Here is a 19,407-nt window from a genome sequence, read left to right on the forward strand (position 1 = left end):
GCTCCGCCGCGGCGCCGCAGCGCCCGCTGGCGGCCGCGCAGGGCGAGAGGGGCAGGGGTGCTGCGGGACCGCGGAGCGGGCTCGGCCGAGGGTGCTCTGTTTGTCTGTTTGTTTTTCTTCTTTTTTGTTTGTTTGGGGTTTTTTTTTGTTTGCTTGGTTTTGTTTTGGTGGTGTTGTGGTTGTTGTTGTTTTGCACGTTTCCTCACAGCCCCTCACCCCCAGGGATCAACAGAGACGGCGAAGTTTATCTAAAGTTCCGTAATTTCACACACAGCGCCTTTGGGCTTGTCCGCGGAGCACCTTGGCGGGGAAGGCCGTGCGGCCGTCACGTGTTTGGGATAACCGGGAGTCACGGGCTGCCCGTGCCGCGTTACTCACCGGCACCATCCCGGAGCTGCGGCACCGACGCGCGTCGGGACAGGCGGGCGCTCCTGAGTCACCCCGGCACCGCAGACCCCGGGGTGCCACGGCATCGGTCCATAGCCCAGCCTCGGCTTTGGTGGGAAACCTGCCCGAGGGATTAAAGACAGTAACAGCAGTCCAGCTTACTATAGTTTCACTATAGTTTATAGTGAAATATTGTTATAGTTTTAATATGAAAATAACAACACCTATCATCTAAACTTTTCCTAACTTAGTAACTGAGATGAAATATGTACTTAGTACATATTTCAGTCATGTTCAGATATTACTTCCAAATCTTCTCCAGTTCCCATCCTGATTCCATATATTAGTACTTGCAAAAGTTTTTCGAATTTGTAATGTCACAAAATGTCTTTTATAAAAAAAAAAATAAAAAATTAAGGGTTATTCTAATAGTTATTTTCACATTCCTTGTATTCTAAATTAAGTTATTCTGATGAAGGTTGGAGTAATGCAGCCATGCAATACAGTATGACAGAATCATACAAAGACAGCCCCTACATGAGGAACAGTAAACTTTTAGTCCCACCTAAATTCTTTGTGTCAAGCAGCTAAAAGTGCCTTCATCAGTGACATTCACTGAAATGACAGAAAGCTATCCGTCAAGGCACTGCCCTGACCACAAAGACCAGGGCAGAACTACAACATGCAATTACAAACAAGTGAGAAATTCTAGATGAACACCGTTTTTCAGGCACACACTCCAGAGAGACCCACAGATCACACCCCTGAACTGCCGATGCTGTAGGGATGACCATAGCAGGTATCCTGCTTTGTAACTACAGAACCATGTTAAGTTACATCAAAAGGTCCATCTTGTCCTGAATGTTCAAAGGAATGACTAAGGAAGAGTGAAAACAGGGGTGGGGTGTATTATAGGCCAGTATGTTTTCAGTCTCCTACTGCTTTCATTCCAGAGAACTTCCCAAGCTGGATGTGACTTTGGTATGTAGTAACCTTTTTTTTTCTCCTGTGTACTTATCTACTCATTGGACCTATCTTAACTCTTAGCATCAGTAGTTCCTTGGCAATGAACTGGAAGCTGCTCTTCCACAGGCCTGCTGACCAGAGCATCAAGAATTTGTTTGTTTTGAATACTGCTCCTGTTACCTTCATCTACTGTACCCTACTTGTGTTGGAGGAGGCAAGTTGATTGGTGTCTATCTGTGTCATAGAGACCTACAGCTCTTCTCCTCTCAGTCATTTCAAGACTGAAAAGTCACAGCCAACTCAGTTATTATTTAAAAGAAATCTCTTCCATGACTTTGGGATCATCTTTATTGGCCTTCTCCAAGCTGTTCCACTTTTATGGATTTTTTTGCGACCAAGTATCCAAGGTAAGGATGAACAATCACTTACTTTGTACATATAGTGCCATGGTGGTATTTTCTATTCCTTTACTAATAATCTAAATGTGATTTTTTTTTCAATAGTAGCTAAATCACTATGAATTTTTTACTTAGTTTGTTATATCCTCTCAGCTTCAAGTCCATTTTTGGACTTTCTCTAATGACCATAAAAACCCTCACCCTCTTTTTTAATGTTTTAATTGCAGTAGCCACTAGAAGCCCAAATCAAGGTTAGGTGTTCTGTGCGTACCTGTAACAACAGACAGTTCTGGCCCTGAAGGATTTATTATTTAATAAACAAGACAAAAGATGAGCAAAAGAAAATACCATCTTGTTTCACACTTGGGAAACACGGGCAGAACAGCTTTGAACTGTTTTGTAAGAGTTCACAGATGTCTTTGGTAGAACAAACAATGCAGTTTTCCTCACTTGCAGACTTGGTGAGAAGGCAAAACAACTCTCTTTCACAGTGGTGATTTTTTTATTTGAGAATATGGACTGAATTATTATATTTAGGCTTTGGCAATAAAGCTACTAAATCACTTCTTATGGCCTACTCCTGCAGAGTCAGATGAATTAAAACTCATGCAGACAGTTTGACTAGGAACTTGTGAGTTACAGAGGTCACTTTCCAAGGAGGACAGAAAAAGGTCTCCAAAACTGTCAAAGACCACTATATCACTGCCAAGTGAGGCTTAGAGTTAGCTCAGGAAACTGAGATTATTTTAGGGAACCTTAGAAAATAGCCATTTGAAGATATGTTCGTTGTTGGAATTCTGCAACATGTGGCTCGGAGATAAGTACATTTGGCTGGAAAACGAGCACAACCCGCACTAGATTAGATAGGCAATGGAGTGTGGTTGCACAGACAAAAGCCAAGATAAGGTGCTTCAGCAGAGCTGTCGGGGAGATGGGTACCTGCCCTACAGATTTCATCATACTTTCTCCCCTCATCTCAGAAAATTATATAGAAGTTACAAATGGATAAACGAGGAGGACCCTTTTGAAATTAGTTTCTAAAGAGATATTTTTAGAAACATACCTATGAAAGGACCCTTCTTGTGTTATAGCAGAGAAATTTCTGCCCAGGAAAAAGAACCTTAAATGATGCAATTACAGAACTTCATACTGATACATTACTTACAAGTCTTTGTAAACAAGCCTGTTGAGCAACTGAGTAAATATTACCACCATTGTGCCAAGATGGACAGGAAACAACAACAGTGGTTAAGTGGCTCTTCTAAAGAAACAGAAAGAATAAATGCTTGAAAGATGACCTGAATTTGAGAATTTTGATTTCAAGGGTCTTGAAATGGTGATATGCCTGGTAAAAAGGTGATATGCCTTCCTGACTCTGACTGTGTGCCTACTTGTTTATGACACAGGAGGTGTTGTATTATTCCATCTTTGATTGCTGCTGTTGGATTTATCTTGGCAGCTGCAGCAAGACCACATTTTGCAAACTGCCAACTGCAAGAGTGGAATTCCATGGAACTCACCTTTGTCTGTGGTGCACTTTGATATGCTCTTCATGGGGCTGTATGTTTGGACCATGCAAATAAAAACTCAAATATAGGCTGCAGCAACCTATTTCACAGGAAAGTGCGTTTCACAGGAACATCACTTGATACTGTGATACAGGGAATTCCCATGGTATTGATTTTAACATTCATTATAAGAACCTTTTCACATCTGGGACATGGTTATCTCAAGGACTCTGCTAATCTGGACTCTTAGCTGAGGCAGAGGTCAGACAGGTACTCAGCTTGATTTTAAGTGAGGAGAGCAGGAATTTGCAGTGGGCATTCCCACCCCTCGCCTGCAGAGCCTGGTTGTGCTGCACTTCAAAAGACTTAGCCTAATTTTTTCTTCAGGGTTTGACTAAGTTAGAAGATGAGTTAAGACATGGAAAGTATCTCTATGATCTGTATCTATGATATGCATTTATTTATGAATGGGGACTGGAGTGGCGGAGATGGTGAAAGACCTTTCCATTTTACCAAGTGATTGCAGTGTGGAATTAAACTATACAAGAGCTCAAAGGGCACAGAGTAGCCACATAGGTACACTTACAGATATAAAGAAAAAATGCTAATAAATATTCCTCCCAATCAAGGTTTCCTCTTAGGAACTTGTAGTAACTCAGTTCACTACGTGAACCTTCTCACCAGCACACATTGTACATAAAGGAGGAGTTTCCCCTCATGACTTCATACTAATTACCTGCAAATAGTCATACAAGAAAAACCTCAATCCACTCATGCTCTTTACAGCTGTGATTAGCATTTTCGTTTCAGAAGTTCTGAGTGACATTGCTTGCCTGGAATTCATTACTCCATCTCCCTGCATAATGCATGGAAACTCACTGCTAATATGTCAGATTACACAGTGCCTTTACACAGCATCCAGGGTACCTTGCAGCTGCCTGCAGCTTCCCAGTTCATCCATACACAACTACAGCTACTTGCAGATAGATCACAACAGCCTGGCGAATCATGTAGGACATTTAAAATGCAGCTATTACTCCCAGTGGCCTCACAAGGCTCCAGGATGTGGATAGGTGGTTTGCCTGTGGGTGGGCGGGGAGATACTTAGCATATTTATGAAACAGTATTAAGATACAGCAAAAGTTATGGGAACTCTTCTACCTTCTAAACCACAGAAATGCCAGTTATAACAGAACTTGAAATTTACAGGGATCAATTCAGTTTATTTACCACTTCTGGTCTGAGGAACAAGTATCAGAAATACTTTTAGAATTGATTAGTCATGCTACTTCATCTTGTATGAGTAAGATGAGCCTGGAGCTTGGGATGATCTTACTGAAAACGGAATTACACAGGAACTACTCATTAAAGGAGACTCTCAGGAGCTCCCTCCCAGGGAGTGTAGAAGTCAGCACTGCATTGCCTTCCTGTCCATCCCAAGAGGCTGTTGCAACACCCACTTGCATGGAAACCTACATGTGTTCTCTCACCACTACCAGCTCCTGCCGTGCCTTGTCTTTTCTCTCGCTGTGTGACTCCATTGACCAGGTTTCTGTCATACAACAAATATATAACTCATCAAAGCAAAACCAGAGGTGCACCAGACACTTCCTGTAACCACTGAATGCAAACAAGTGAAATAAAGGGAAGAGCATCGTGCATTTAGCCTTTTAAGACTGACAGGGTGGTAATAAGACATTCTAGGTTGAGATGTAAAAAATTAATTTTACAAGTTAATTTTATTTGCAACTCAAGTGGGAAATGGTTGCAATGTTTACAAGAGGCACAGGGCCATGTGGGACCCATGGTCCCACGCAGCACATCACCAGCAGCACTCCAGATTTCCAGCTGTATATTTTTCATTCTCCATCCCCACTATAGTACTTCATTCTTTAAAATTATTTTCTCGTGTGTCTTTTGTTTAATTTTGGTCCCTTTTTCTAATCTTCTCCCCTACCCAATACTTGTCAGCTTTCAACACACTTATTTTCCTTACACTGTCATGTCTTTATGACCTTTCTGCTCCGTACTGTTTCTCGAGAGCTCTATTTTAATCAGCTGCCTGGTAAAGCCATGGGTTTTCCTTGAGTTTGTCTTGTGTGCAAACCTGAACAATGACTCCTTGAGGTAAACAGCTACCTCTGTACCTTGTACAAGATGAATCATCCTGTCTGCTCTAAACTAATTCTAAGAATAATCATAGACATGTTTTTTAGTTGTAAAACTTCACAACGGGAGCTGAAAGCTAAAAATGGTCAGATAGCATAAGTTTGAACAAGAATCACCTAGAAATTAAAAGTTTCACAGATGTAACGAGACTAAAAAAATTCCGCCAGTTATTTTGTAATGAACAGCTCTGCTGGAACCAACCTCACCATACAGAACCTCTGAGATTCCTCTCTGCTTTTTTTGCAGTTTCTCTACAGAAAGGATCTCTTACCTTCAGCATGTAACAGCACTACAACATTAGCTAGCATGGAACCTTATGACACACTTATATGACATAATTGCACATGACCAACATCTGAATATACAATGTCCCTCCAACTGAGCTCACAAGTTTTCAGATGCAAATTAACGTGTCACATTTACAATCAAACATAATTTTTGGATAATGAAGCATTTGGTCAAATATTTCAAAGTGCAGGGTAAGAAATTCTCTTAGTATTCAGAAGAGTCAGGAGTCTAGTTTTCCTTAACCTTTAATTCTGACTCAGTCACTTCAGCACATTCTGGCATCAGTTTCGTAGTGGCCATAGGGAATTCATGCTTCTTTCCAGAGGGGGACCATCATTCATAACTTGGAAAGGGAAACTGCTAGGATTTCCTGTGAAGTGACATATTCTGAATAACTTTCTGAACCAGGTATTACCACCAGTCACTGGAAACTCATCAGATGGGTAAATGGGCAAGTTCAAAATTCACTGATTTTGCATGTCTTAAAAATGTACATTCTGAGAAACACAGAAATAAGGAAGTGAGCACTGATTGAAATTTGAAATGTAAAAAAGTTGAATAAATGTAAATATGCATTAAAAACATAAGACTTCAACTCCAGAATTTCATTTAATAAGTATGGGGAATTTCAATAGTTTTTGCAAACCAAATGAAGAAAACAAAAAGGATATAATCCTAATAACCGTTTGTATGTTTTTAAAAATATTTGGCCTTTTCTAGTGTTTAACTAGTTAAAATTTATTAAAATTAGCAACCTGTCCCTGTGTTTAAAATAATGTGTTGATATGAGAACAAGGTGACAAAATAAATGTGCCAGAATAGTCTAACAAAATCCAAAACAACTGACATCATAAACCAGCTGTGGACTAACTGGAAAGATTCAATTAAAAATGAAACTGGTCAAAACTCTTACCTAGGGGAAAACCATAATTGATAATCCCATATCTACCTCTTAGGATGTTTAATAAAGCCAAAAGGGTGTACAGAAACCAGTGTACTTAGAAGTGGTAAATAATGTTTTTGGAGAAGCTGACGTTACTGTAACTGGATCTGTCAAAAAATACAGTGAGTTCAGTATTTGGAAAGGTACTGGACAAACCAAGCAGACATATTCAACAAGCAGGGGAAAGAGCTTGATCTCGTCTAGTCCGCAAAAGAGAAGTATTTTAACAGAAGACTGGACTTAAATAGCAGAAAACCAATTATTATAATCTAGGCAAGGAGTTTCTAGAAATGCAGATGAACTACGCAGCAAACCAACCAGTCAGTCCGCCTGTGCCCTGCCGTGTGCTAACGCCTGTAGGAGTCATGACCTAATTGCTGTCTGCTTGCTTTATAAATGGAATTGCATAATTGATTAGGTTCCTTGTGGACTACTTTTATATTCCCCTGGAAAATTCTGTAGACTGATGGAGCCAAGACATCTCAGCAGAAGCTTTCAGTGGTCTGTCTGATACAAGAAAAATCCTGTGTTCTTTTTAGAGAGAACAAGTCTGAATAGTGTGTTGAGACAATGACAGACATTAGTAAGTAATATCCTACATAGAGTCAGTAGGATTTCAGAAAGAGGAAAACTGTAATAAGGTGACATACTGGTAATAATTCAAAATGTAAGAAAAAAGGTTTATGACTGGAAGTTCACAATACAGGAATACTTGTACAGACTTGGAATTTAAGCAGATAAAAGAGAAGTGGGTTCTGGTTAAATATACATAGAAACATAAGTCTAGGTACCCAAACGTAAAATTTCTTAAAGGCAAACAGAGAAGGATAACAAGTGAAAGAATTCCATATAGCATATCAGGTAAGAATTGTACAGCTGTTTTATATGCTGTCTAGCTTACTTCTTTAAAGGAAAGCAAGTGGCTCTATGCACAGGACTCCCATCCCCACTGTCCAAGTGGAAAAGAAACAGGGGGTCCCTCTTCCATGTTTCTAACTGGTTTCAGTCTCTTAGTCCTGTAAAAAGCACAATGAAGTGTATGGCAACAGAATACAATGGGCACAAACAACACAATTCAGAGATCCATACTGATGAGGAAGAGTAGAGAAAAAAATGTAGGGAAATAGGATTGTTCTGAAGCTGTTCAACAATTGATTAGCACATGGAAAAACACAGAAGTCAGACAGATACTTGTGTAGGTGGCTGTCTGGAAGCACATCCAGAGTTCACGACACACAGAGCACACTGCCAGGGTGTGGGACAGGAGATGGCAAGAACAACTGGATACATACACTGTACCTGTCCTGAGGTCCTCAGGTGACATCTGGGAGAAACTCCACTTTCAGAATTGTTGTAGCCTCCTCTGAATTCAAAGTAAGCTTGAAAAATGTACAGTGCTTAGGACATCACTCGAGCTCTTTGTACTTTGCTCCATCTGTACAGTGCTGAAGTGAGTTTGCACTGTTTCTTGCTGACACTCTGGGGAGCATCAGGGAAAACAGAATATCAAACCCAAAATATTTATTAATTATTTTCTGGAATGGATAAATATTTTTTCTGTTTCACTACTGAGTACACTTTTTTATTATATTATCCGAAAAGTCCATTGTAATGGGTAGTGCCAGCAAGGAAGGCACAAATTGAGAGTCAGGAACAAATGATTTTTCCCAATTTTGAGAAAATAAATCCCTAGTCCAGATTTTTATATATATATGTATATATACACATACATATATATTTATATATTTGTGTTTATCTCAATCCACAACAGATGTGGAATAATTGCTATACATGCTTGCATAGATACTCATATTCTAAAAAGGTTAGGTTGTTCCTAGGAATTTGAATGCATTTCAAAGCTGGATTCAGAAAATGCCATACAAAAATACTGAGATACTTAGTAAACCTCCTTAAAGCAAGTTCTCAGATGCAAAGTGACTGGTGTCCACTGGGACAGGACCTGTGCATGCCGTGGCTGTTGTTGATATGACCCTGTGTGTATTCCTCCTGTCAAGATTTAGTCAGCTTACAGCTGAACAGGTAGATAAATTAAGCAGACTTTGTAACTCAAAAGCTGCATTTAGAAACCAAATGCTTCAACGTTAAGATGGAGATGCATTAAGAAAAAAATCGTCTCATTTTAGTCATCTTCCAAGGTCACTCATCTCACTTTAATGACAGGTTCCAACTGAAAGAAAAGCATCAAATTTGTGAGAATGTAAAACAAAGGTGTTGCATGTTTAACCCCTCCACACATGCCAACACCAAAGAGAAGCCCTCCTTTCCTCTTACTCATATCACATAAAGATTTCATTTCAAAGTAATTATTACTTGTTTAGGAGACAGGCAGCGCCCTGCATGCTGAACAGCAAGTCACCAATACCTTGCTCAGCAGGGACTTTCTGCTGCATGATCCCATGCTTCTCAGTAAATTTGCATTCATAATCTTTTGTGTTATTCTCTGTCTCTTTTAGGGTGGTTCACACCTTACCTTTTCTGCAGCAAGTCCAGCTCGCTGACAAAGGTACATCCTGCATAACTGACTTCACACATTAACACAAACCAGGGAGGGTAAAGGGGAAGATTGTGGTTTCAAAAAGAAACTGAAAATTTACAAAGCAGCTGCCAATTAGCCAGACCTTAATTTTGCAAATTTATTTAGGAAAAAAAATTTAACATGAGCAAATGAGAATACTTCAGTGTTACAACAGAGTATATAAATGTCTAGCAATAGTCAAATAATTTGATCTTTAAATACAAAATAACCACATGAACACCTAATATACAGGTTTCATCTGAATACATATTTATTAGATAAATATTAGGTTGTCACATCATCTAACTACATACAGTTTTGCAAGACTAAAAATCACAATTATTTTTTCTGACCAGTTTAAAGTATGAAATGATTGCATTGTACTGTACATACAATGTACAAACAAAGACAATGGCCATTTTTGCATGTTACCTCAGATTGTACTTTTTTTTTTTTTAATTCTCCCTCTGATCGTGATATCAAAAATTGTACAAAGTATGAATTTGGTTACAATTTTTTTTTTAATCCCCGTATTTTTCTTCATTATTTCTGTAGCACCCTAAAAATACACAGGTGATAGACTAGTACACGTAAGCTAAATATTACATGTAGATAAAACAAAACAAAACAAAGGATCAGAGTATATTACAGAAGTGAAAGTGAAACAAATGCTGAGACTCCACAAACGCTAACAAACAGGATTCATTTTCCACATAAGATGGAGCTTCAAGCTTTTTATTTTCCTGCGAAATAAAAACAATGCACATTCCAAGGAAAATGAATGCATTTCTGTTAACATGTCTCTATTTGTCATTTACATATGTACAGCTGTCCCTTGAGTCTCCGCTGCAGACACTGGCGTGTATCTGTCAGTCCTATTAGTAATGTCTTGGCAGCAGAACTGTAGATCTCTGTGGGTTCTTTCCCAGATGAACTTCCATAGGGAAACGATTAAAAAGTAAACAAACAAAAAAAGAAGAATAAAAATACTACTGGAATCTCATATAATAATTAAGCTTTAAAAGAAATGACTGTGATTATCCTATTTGCTAGGTTTTTTTCTCTAAACTTTAACATGGCAGTGAACAGATAAAAAAATAACTAAATTTTCATTTAGAAGCTTTTTCATACTGACTATACAGTACCTGATTTTAGCTGACAGACAAGTTTTAAAACTGTCTCAAATGTCCAACATTTGGGTGATGGGTAAAAATTGTATTTTCTCTCTTAAGTTCTGCTTAGAAACCAAACGTTTCTGTAAGTTAAAAATGTCAACTGTCCGCTTTAATTATCTATTACTGTACAAAGCAGATGCCAACGCTGCTCCAAACATATTGCTAATATCTATGGGTTTTTTTTTCCCTTTACGCTTTCCAACAGGTACTTTTAAATGATACATTTTAAATACTACCAGTTAGCAAAAGATCAATCCTTAACATACCTGGTTTAAAATACTAATGTTGTGTTTAAGAGAAAATTCATTTCAGGTGACTAACTTAGCTGCTCAGGAATCAGTGGAGAATGGAACATTAAATAGAATCAATTAAAAAAATCTGAGCAGCCAGTTCCAACTAATAGTGAGAAATCTTCTTTATTCCCAAACCTATGGCTTAAGAAACTTACCCCCCAAACAAAAAAACCCGAACTCTAAGGGCACAAAGTCAGTTTATCATTAGCCACCCCTGCAAATGACCTCAATACCTATATAAAAAATGCAGGAAAAAACGGGGGGAAACTACTACAGTAAAATGGCTACAAAACACATCTGTATCCGCAACTGAAGAACGATCTTTCTTAGGAATTGTGTGATAGCAGGACCACACCACAACCATATTACCATGTATTACACCAAGGTATCTTTAATATTCTGCAGAGATCCTCTACAGGTTGTCAAGCCTACATAAGAAAAAAGACACTTCTAAGCAGAATAAAATATACTATACTGTTTCCCTCCCCCACCCACCAACATCCCAAAGTGTTACTGTGCCCCAGTTTCAGAGACCAAAGAACCAGTACAGTGACATAAATATGGTACCTTACAGATGTGCTGCTTGCCTTAGTGCATCTTTACCTGGTCAGACAGCTGGTCCAAGGTGTTTTGCTCACTTGGGCAAACAAACAAAACCTCTGCCATTACCAGCTCATGATCACCCACAGCCAATGAACATCGGTCAGTTAGTTGGGCTTTCTTTTTCCCAGGGCAATCACTTATTATTATGTTTCCACGACAGAGCTGGGCCCTGACTATCCAGGTACTGCCTGATGTATCAATTTGTTCACACATAAATGGATATGAAATTTGGGCTAACTTATCAAAAGAAAACAAGGGGGGCAAAAAAAACCAAACAAAAACCCAACTCCCTTATTCTGTTAAAGAACCCTCAATTTTCTTTTTTAAAAAAGGACCCATATTTTTCTTCAGACAAGGTATTTAAAAACACCAGCAAAAGTATAACCAGATCATGAAAATGTTGAATATTATCAAAGACGATACTAAAATATTCACAAAGATATTTACAATAGCAATTCTTAAAATAATTGATTTTGCATAATGAACAGCGCTTTTCTTAAAAAAACTTGAAAGAGGAAAAATATAAGTGTGGGACCATCTCTACATAATACGTTTGACAGATTCAATACTCCTACTGGAAAATAAAAGAACTAAACCGCCATTTCCTTTAATATCTACAGCAAGGTGCTGCTGACTAGCATATATATATCACGACGCATGTACAGCAGTAGTGGGAGACGTTAACAAAAAGAGCAAAATAAAACAAAAACCACAAAGAATTTACAAATGTGACTTTGGTGAGGAAAGCAAATCCAGAGTCGTAAGCACAGAGCATGCCATTTACAGCGTTGCAAACTAAACACAGAGAGGGCTAGGAAGCTATCTAGTCAAACTGACAGGAACAAACAAAATTTTGCCTGGCACTTCAGTTTAAAACGTATTGTGGCGAGCAAACGAAAGGTGTTTGATTGGATTTGGGAAGAGGAAAAGGAGTAGGGTCAAATTTGCTTTAGTAACAAAAAGAAACAAAACCAATAACTGTACAGTGGGCAAAAGCTGAAATGTTGCACCACGAGGGCAAAGTTGGCACACATGCACTTCTTACACAGCTACTGTACATCATTTATAAGAGAGAGAAAGAGAGAGAGAGACAAAGAGCACAGAAATGGGCACAGAAGCAATATGAAGCTCATGCAGGAGCAGCAACCACACGAGAAGCACAGATCACGGGGGCAAGACAGTGATTGTGGCAGCAGGGTCTCTTGAGGGCAGTAGCAACCTACTGACAGTTACTTATTCTCCCCACTCCCGGTCCTTCAGGAGAAAGAGCTCATTCCAGCAGCCAAAGTTTAAAAAAAGAAACTGAAGGAGGAGAAAAGGAAAATGCTGAAGTATCTGTAACAGTCACGAAAACAGAACACAAAGCAAAACAAAAATGAAGCTGCAAAATGTCTGTCCAATGTCAATGCCCCTTCTCAAGCTGATTATTAAAAATAATTATGCAGATAGTGATATTACTCTCCCTCCATCCTGCAATGATTTCCTCGCTGCCTTCAACCCAGCTTGTCTTACTATGCATTGTGCAGTACAGACAGTGACACAAACTCTCGGGGCACTGAAGGCTGTAGGTAATAATCAGGAACAGTTTGGTTTGCATCCCCCCTCCCTCTCTTTTCCATTACAGATGGCATACATGGCAAAAAGATCTGTTACAGCAATCTCTACAGCTGGATGTTAATGCAGCCAGAAACGGTACTGATTTGAAATCAAAACCACAAAAAAATCCCTACACATTGCAAACTCTTTTTTTTTTTTTAATTTTTCCTGGGTGTTTCCAATCTGTGTGCTTGGCCAGAGGAATCCTCTGCAAAGAGATGGTTAAGATCCCTGTGCTTGCAGAAATACCCACACCCACAGTTGCAGCCTGGAGATGCTCAGGGCTCTGCTACTGAAGTTGCATTAACTAAACTGCTGGCTCCCTCTAACAGGCCTGTATGTCTTCCCTATCTTTGCCACTTGACTGTAGGATTTGTGCTTTTTTGAGCTTTACATGTGTTTTTTTTTCTTTTTGTGTGTGGCCAGGACAATCACTCCAACGCAAACCTGTGGCTGGAGGGGGGCAGAGGAGAGGTGGGGTAGAAGGAGATACAGTTTCAAAAAAATGGAAGAACAAAGCATTGTAAGGACACTCTGAGACTGGTCAATTAAAGACAGTTCCATTTTGTTGCCTTTTCTTCCCTTGCCAAGATTCGGTTTTGCCAAGATACTTCACACTATGTTTATCACATAACTCTCTCTCTCAAGGATGAACACCAAATGGGGTTTCCAATAGCTGCACAACTGTCTATGCTTCTTTGTCACATGTAGCATGGCAGACTCGGAGATTACTGCATTTATTTAATTTTTGTATTATTTTCTCCCGTCACTTTCGCAGTCTTTGAAGCTAACAAAAGCAGTTCTGAGATGAAGAAAGCAGGGAGTGCACCATTGGATCAAGTTGTGAGTTTTTTTTTTTCTTCTCTTGTGGAAAAGGAGTGTTAAGATTCCTTGCTGTGCAGCCACACACGTGTGAACAAGTGAAAGGGATGGGAGAATACATATGGTTTCAGTTGTTCTCAAAGAGAGACAGAAGGTCATCATTGCTATTGCTTGGCAAATCAGGAGGATCCAGGTATGAAAGCAGCTCATCTGGATTTGTGAGTTCTGGAAGCAGCTATAAAATACAAAGATAAAAGGAAAATTACAGATAACAGAAATAAAACTGAGGAAAAAAAGGGATTAAACACCACACATTCCTGGAAACTGGTTTTCATAACAATATATCATAAAAAATAAATCAGAAGGCAGAGTCACAAACCTAACACCCTAAGATGATGCAGTATCCACTTGTTTGTGAAAGTCTGTATGGCTCGGTTTTCATCTGTGCATTACCTTATCAGCTCAATTAGGGTTTCTCAATCAATCTCCCCATCACAAAGTTCATCATTAAACAAAGTATATTTCCTGGCTAACAATGCTGACAAAAACTTCCGGATAGATGCTCATTATGTATGTTTTATATAAAACAATATTGAAACAGGCAGTCTAAGTAATACATATTTGAACTTTAAGGTAGATCAGCAAAAACTGGTCTGACTTGCACACGTCAGAGTGATGACCACCCAAAGCCTGCATCTCTACAGAAGGAGGCAGCCCTGTCCTTTCCTCACCTCAGCCACCCTGGAACTCCTCAGTGCACTGACGTAAGCTCTGGGACAGAGCTGCAGAAAGGAACTCACCCAGTGTTAAAACTAGTCCAGGAAAAAAAACCCCAACCAACCAACCAACCAAGGAGAGTGGTAAAAAAAACAGCTGAGGAGGAGTATATGGGGAGAGGAATGGCAAGACAGCTGGGTGAGTCCTCTTCCTCTATGGCAGGGAGTTTACAGTGGTTGAAGTGCTTACCTGACTACAGCATTACATGCAATTCCAGACATTTTAAAGGGTCATAGGCATAACACTCCATCCAACAGAAGATGCACTAATGTACACAATGCTTTAAAGGATCAAAAGGTATAGTTGTAGGGCTTCAATTTTTATTTTTATTAATACTGTATTTCAAGTAGAAAATTTTGTTTCTCCAACCATCACGCAGATTCTTTTTGATCTGACAGATGACAAACACATCGTAACTCCTGGTTGTGCATCAATGTTTTTTGCTTTATAATGCATCTCGCCATTTCCTAGTCAGAAGTAAAAGTGTCATATATAAAAAATGGCAGGGAAGAGTTTGCAATAAACCCCCTTTATATGCTGTTTTGTGTTGAAGGCAAAAGAATATGGACTGCTTTAACAAACTTAGTAATAAGTACGAGAAATTAATTTTAAATTGTTCTATGTTTTCAAATACTATAAAACTAAAAGCATGACTGCTTCACATTTAGCATATAAATATTGTATTTATATGCTTCTATTACTCTTGTGCATACTCTTGTGCAAATGCAACTTCATCTTCTAACATTATATGGATGAACATATTTTTCAATTAGCTAAACATGAAATGCAGAAAAAAGTTTACTGCTTTTTAAGCATTTTGAAAAAAATGCAATGTCAAATTTACATAATAGAGTCTCCCAGAAGGAATGTGTTTCTTAAAACACTACCTCCTTTTATTCATGGTAAAAATGCTACTGTCATTGTACTAGACTAAAGATGTAAGGCTTTCAAATGCACTTCACCTCCTATCATAATTTTTTATGAATACCTAGTAGAGAAGTCCAAAAGAAAACTGCAGCCTCACCAAGTGTGGAGAAAGTAAAAAATTATTGAATTTGTCCTACAATTTTACAACTCAATTCTTAAAAATTTAACGTCTCTGAGACTCATTCCTGTATACAGGGTTTTTTTCTAAAAATATTTTTTTTTTAAAGAAAGGTGACGGTTTTAAACAATATGCTCAGAATCTGTGAAGACAAAGTCTTTTTAAGTTTTGAGGATGACCTCAGCTTTCCTCAGTCAGAGGGGCCAGGTGGCACAGCCTGCCTCCTGCCCAGTTGGTGTGAGAAAGAGAGACCTCAGGAAGGACTTGCTGAGTGCTGAGGGTGCTGTGCTGCAGCAGGGATGAGAGACAGAGAGACACCAGAGGCTGTGAGGGGACAATGGGGGCAGAAGCTACAGGAATCTGTTAGACTTAGGGGCAGAATTTGGAGAGGTGTACCCAGTGCTCCCAAAGTGCAAATTCAAGAGGTCTAACCGGTGATTTGAGTCTTAAGACTGCTGTCTGAAGTACAAGTGCAGACCTCCTGTATCTCTATCTACAGGAGGTAGATAGGTTAAATCTTAGACTGCATCACATTGAATTCCTACAAAATTAACACAACTGTGTCAGTAGGGAGTGGACCAAGTTGCCCATAGTACACTCCTCTGTTTGCTTTGCTGCATGGGACTTTATTCAGCCTGGTTCCAAACACAGCCACTAAAGTTAAACCGTTAAAATAATCCATCTGATCATGACTGAGCTCACAGGAATTTCCAGTAACTATATTCCCCACACTGTACAGCACTTGCCTCCCTTAAGAAATCAGCAATCCTCCATCAGTGATAACCACAGTACTGTGATAACTGTACAGGTTTTTGTGCTTTGGTTTTCAGCGAGGAATGGGTGCCTGACCCATAACAGCATACTTTATGTTTCTTAAATATTTGAAGGAAAAAAAGACAAGTTTTTATTTCACCTATTAGTATTGCTCATACAGGGTCCTTAAGGGTTCAGGACTCTTAAACTGCCACATGAACTATTGTTCCCAAAAGATGTGCATGTGACCATTTTGTGTGAAACAGCAGAAGTTACTTTACTGATCACTGTTCCTGTAGCATCCTGGAGCTTCTATCTGTCCCCTAACTCCTTCCCTCCTCTCTGTGAGGCTACTTGCCAGCCCAGTGCTCCTATGTGACTCAGAAGATGTAAGCATACAGCAACAGCAAATACAGATACAAATTGGAGCACAGAAGCGAACATTTCTCTAAGAAAATTCACTGTGCAGCAGCAGACTTCAGAACAGACAGAAGATACACAAACAGGAATGCATGAATCAAACAAAAATCCAATCCTAGATGCTAAGGAATTTATATTCTGGGAGGAAGATGGTTAACCAGAGAGATACCTCAGATAATTAATTTCCAACTCTACTGAACAGATGTTAAGAGACGGAAGACTACCTTTGGCCTTAAAACTAGGCTTATCTTTATTTAGTTGTGAGCTGCCTCCCATAGCAACTGAGGAGGCAGAAGACGCCCTTATTTACTTTCTTGTGTGGCCTATTGGGAGGAAGAACTTGTGCTGCTGAGCCACCTGCAGGGGCCGGTATGGATGGCACAGACTGTTTTTGGCTGCAGGGAGCAGGGACAGTACCACAGGGTGGGCCAACAGAGATCCCCCTCCCGCTGGCCAGGGCACCCCGCAGGGCTCGGCACACAGCTCGCCTGGCACAGCAACGCCACAGTCAGAGCCACACACAGCTGTGTCCTTCCTCTTAGTCAGGCACCACGACGGCTCAGGGTCTAGATGAGCACAGCCCAACCAGCGACGAGGGGGAAAGGACGACGTGGCTCAGCCCGGTGCTGAGCTGCCGCCTGAAGAGATGCCTGCCTTGGTGCTAGGAAGAGGCTCATGGCTCGCACACCATGCAGCTGCTCCAACCAGAACCGTTCTCCCAGCAAGCCAGGAGCGCCCTGTCACCTTGGCTGCAGCACCTGTGCCCATGTACCAAAGCATGAGAGCATGGCATGTGCTGTGGAAGCGGCTCCCCATCCCCACGCCCACCCCGCCCTCCCGCCGCGATGCGAAGCACACGCTATGGCAGGCAGATGAGAGTATGACACAGACTTACATCCAGCGAGGGCTCCGGCATGTCGGGTGCTCCCTGTCCACCAGCCTGACCCTCTAAGGCTGAGGAGGGATTAAAGGTCAGGTCACTGTGTGGATGGTTGCTAGAAGCGGCCGGGGGTGGCTGCCGGGACTGCTGGGTAGGAGGCCCGCTGTGATGTAATGGCTGCCCTGACTGGCTGCTGGGGTGAGGGACGTGCAAACCTTGCTGCATGGAAGTATGGGACTGATCAGTGCTGCCGGGATGAGGGATCTGCGGAGGAGGAAAAAAGCAGGAAAAGAAAGTGAGGCCACAAGGTACAGTGCTCGCGTGCCTGACTCTGTAACTGCATGTTATAAAAAGAAATGAATTAAAAAACAACACACACAACAAAAAAAACCAACAAAACCAATGAACCAAAAAAAACCCAAAAAGAAATGAAAAAGCGCAATCGGAAAAGAAAACTCCATATCCCAACACTGGAGGAAGTGTTTCAGCTTTTTGGAGGTTGTCTACAAGGGGGAAAAAACACACTGGATTTGTGCTGTTGGTTTGCTTCCTTGTAATGTGGAAAACTGTGCTTGAAGATGCAAAACAATGAACCCCGAAGAGGAGGGAAGGAGGCTTATGGGTGCTGCTCAGCATTAGCAAGGCAGATGCTTTTGCCCTAAAATATTCTGTGAATGAATGGAGAATTTGTTGAATAATGATCCCTATGCCAGGAAACTCATTAACCAAGAAAATGCATAATTTCTGCTCAGCTCCCTTATTCTGTAGCTTCCTGACACCGCAGCCTATTCCTGTTTCAGCTCATTACAAACATCTTGCAAACACCGGCCCTTCCCCACTCCTCCCCTCCTTTTCTTTTCAGAATGCAACACCCCTTTTAAGGGCTGAAGTTTTTCCTCGCTGATATTCATGGGTTCTGATGGCTGACAAAACCAAGTCAGCTCAGGTAGCGCACTCCCCACCATCAGCCAAGCTGCTGTAGGTGGCTGCACACCTGCTGACTGCCAAGTACACTGCCTCGGCTTACACCGATCTAATGATCACACTGCTCTTTTGTATTCATGCCGTGGATGAGTCCTCCAGCAAAAGCTTAGCATTCTTTTTTGTTTCCTGTGGGGAATAAACTACCAAACCACATGCATCTTCCAAACCCCGTTACTGAAGAATGGGGGGCAAAGTCTTTCTCACATGACAGAGAAGCAATAAAAATGCACAAGCCCAATTTTTCCTTCTGCTGCATGTCATATTTAATGCCAGTGGATTCTCTGGGGCTTGACCTTGGTGCCATGAGAAAGAAGTGTCTGAACACTTCAGAATCAGATCTCTCATGTTAATTGGGTATATGGAGAAACAAAAAATGTAGACATTTTTTGAGGAATGCTACATATTGCCACAAAGTGGAGCTGAAATAAAAGAACAAATACATACAACAACAGCATGAAAATCATCCAGCCAAGCCAACAGAAACCAGCAAAATGCTATGTCAGTATTCACCCTCTCATATCACAGTAAACTGCAAGGTTATCTTAACTTCAGTCTTCAGTTTTAGAAAGCAAAAGGGAGGTTATTACAAAACTTAATTAAAATGTTCCCACAAAAAAAAAAAAATAGAGAAATAAGCATTAAAAAAAAGACATTTCACCACTCTTCGAAAAACTGAATTGTGAATATTGATCCCTTGGGATAGTCAGTACTCGGCAAAACAGGGGTCCTTTTCAATACTTTGGTATTACAAAGGTTTGTGGAAAGAGCAGGATTCTATCGGCAACACGGCATTTGGGTCTTAAGTACTGATACACATCTCTCCATTAGAGTTTGACTACTTGAAAAATATTCTACAACATCGTT

General features: G+C 40.3%; 1 protein-coding gene across 1 annotated transcript in view; it reads right to left on the reverse strand.

Annotated features, from left to right (window-relative positions):
• Nucleotides 1–9,299: 9,299 nt before the first annotated feature.
• Nucleotides 9,300–19,407, reverse strand: part of ZMIZ1 (zinc finger MIZ-type containing 1) — a 349,956-nt gene continuing 339,848 nt past the window's right edge. Inside the window, exons 21-22 of the mRNA XM_017806863.1 lie at nucleotides 17,575–17,823; nucleotides 9,300–13,919 (exon numbers count right to left, since the gene is read on the reverse strand). Coding sequence (XP_017662352.1) covers nucleotides 13,812–13,919; nucleotides 17,575–17,823 — 357 coding nt within the window. The 3' untranslated portion in view covers nucleotides 9,300–13,811. The remainder of the gene's footprint in view (nucleotides 13,920–17,574; nucleotides 17,824–19,407) is intronic.

Source organism: Lepidothrix coronata, unplaced genomic scaffold (genome assembly GCF_001604755.1).
Source record: "Lepidothrix coronata isolate B3197 unplaced genomic scaffold, Lepidothrix_coronata-1.0 Scaffold17, whole genome shotgun sequence".
Classification (NCBI taxonomy): Eukaryota; Metazoa; Chordata; class Aves; order Passeriformes; family Pipridae; genus Lepidothrix; species Lepidothrix coronata.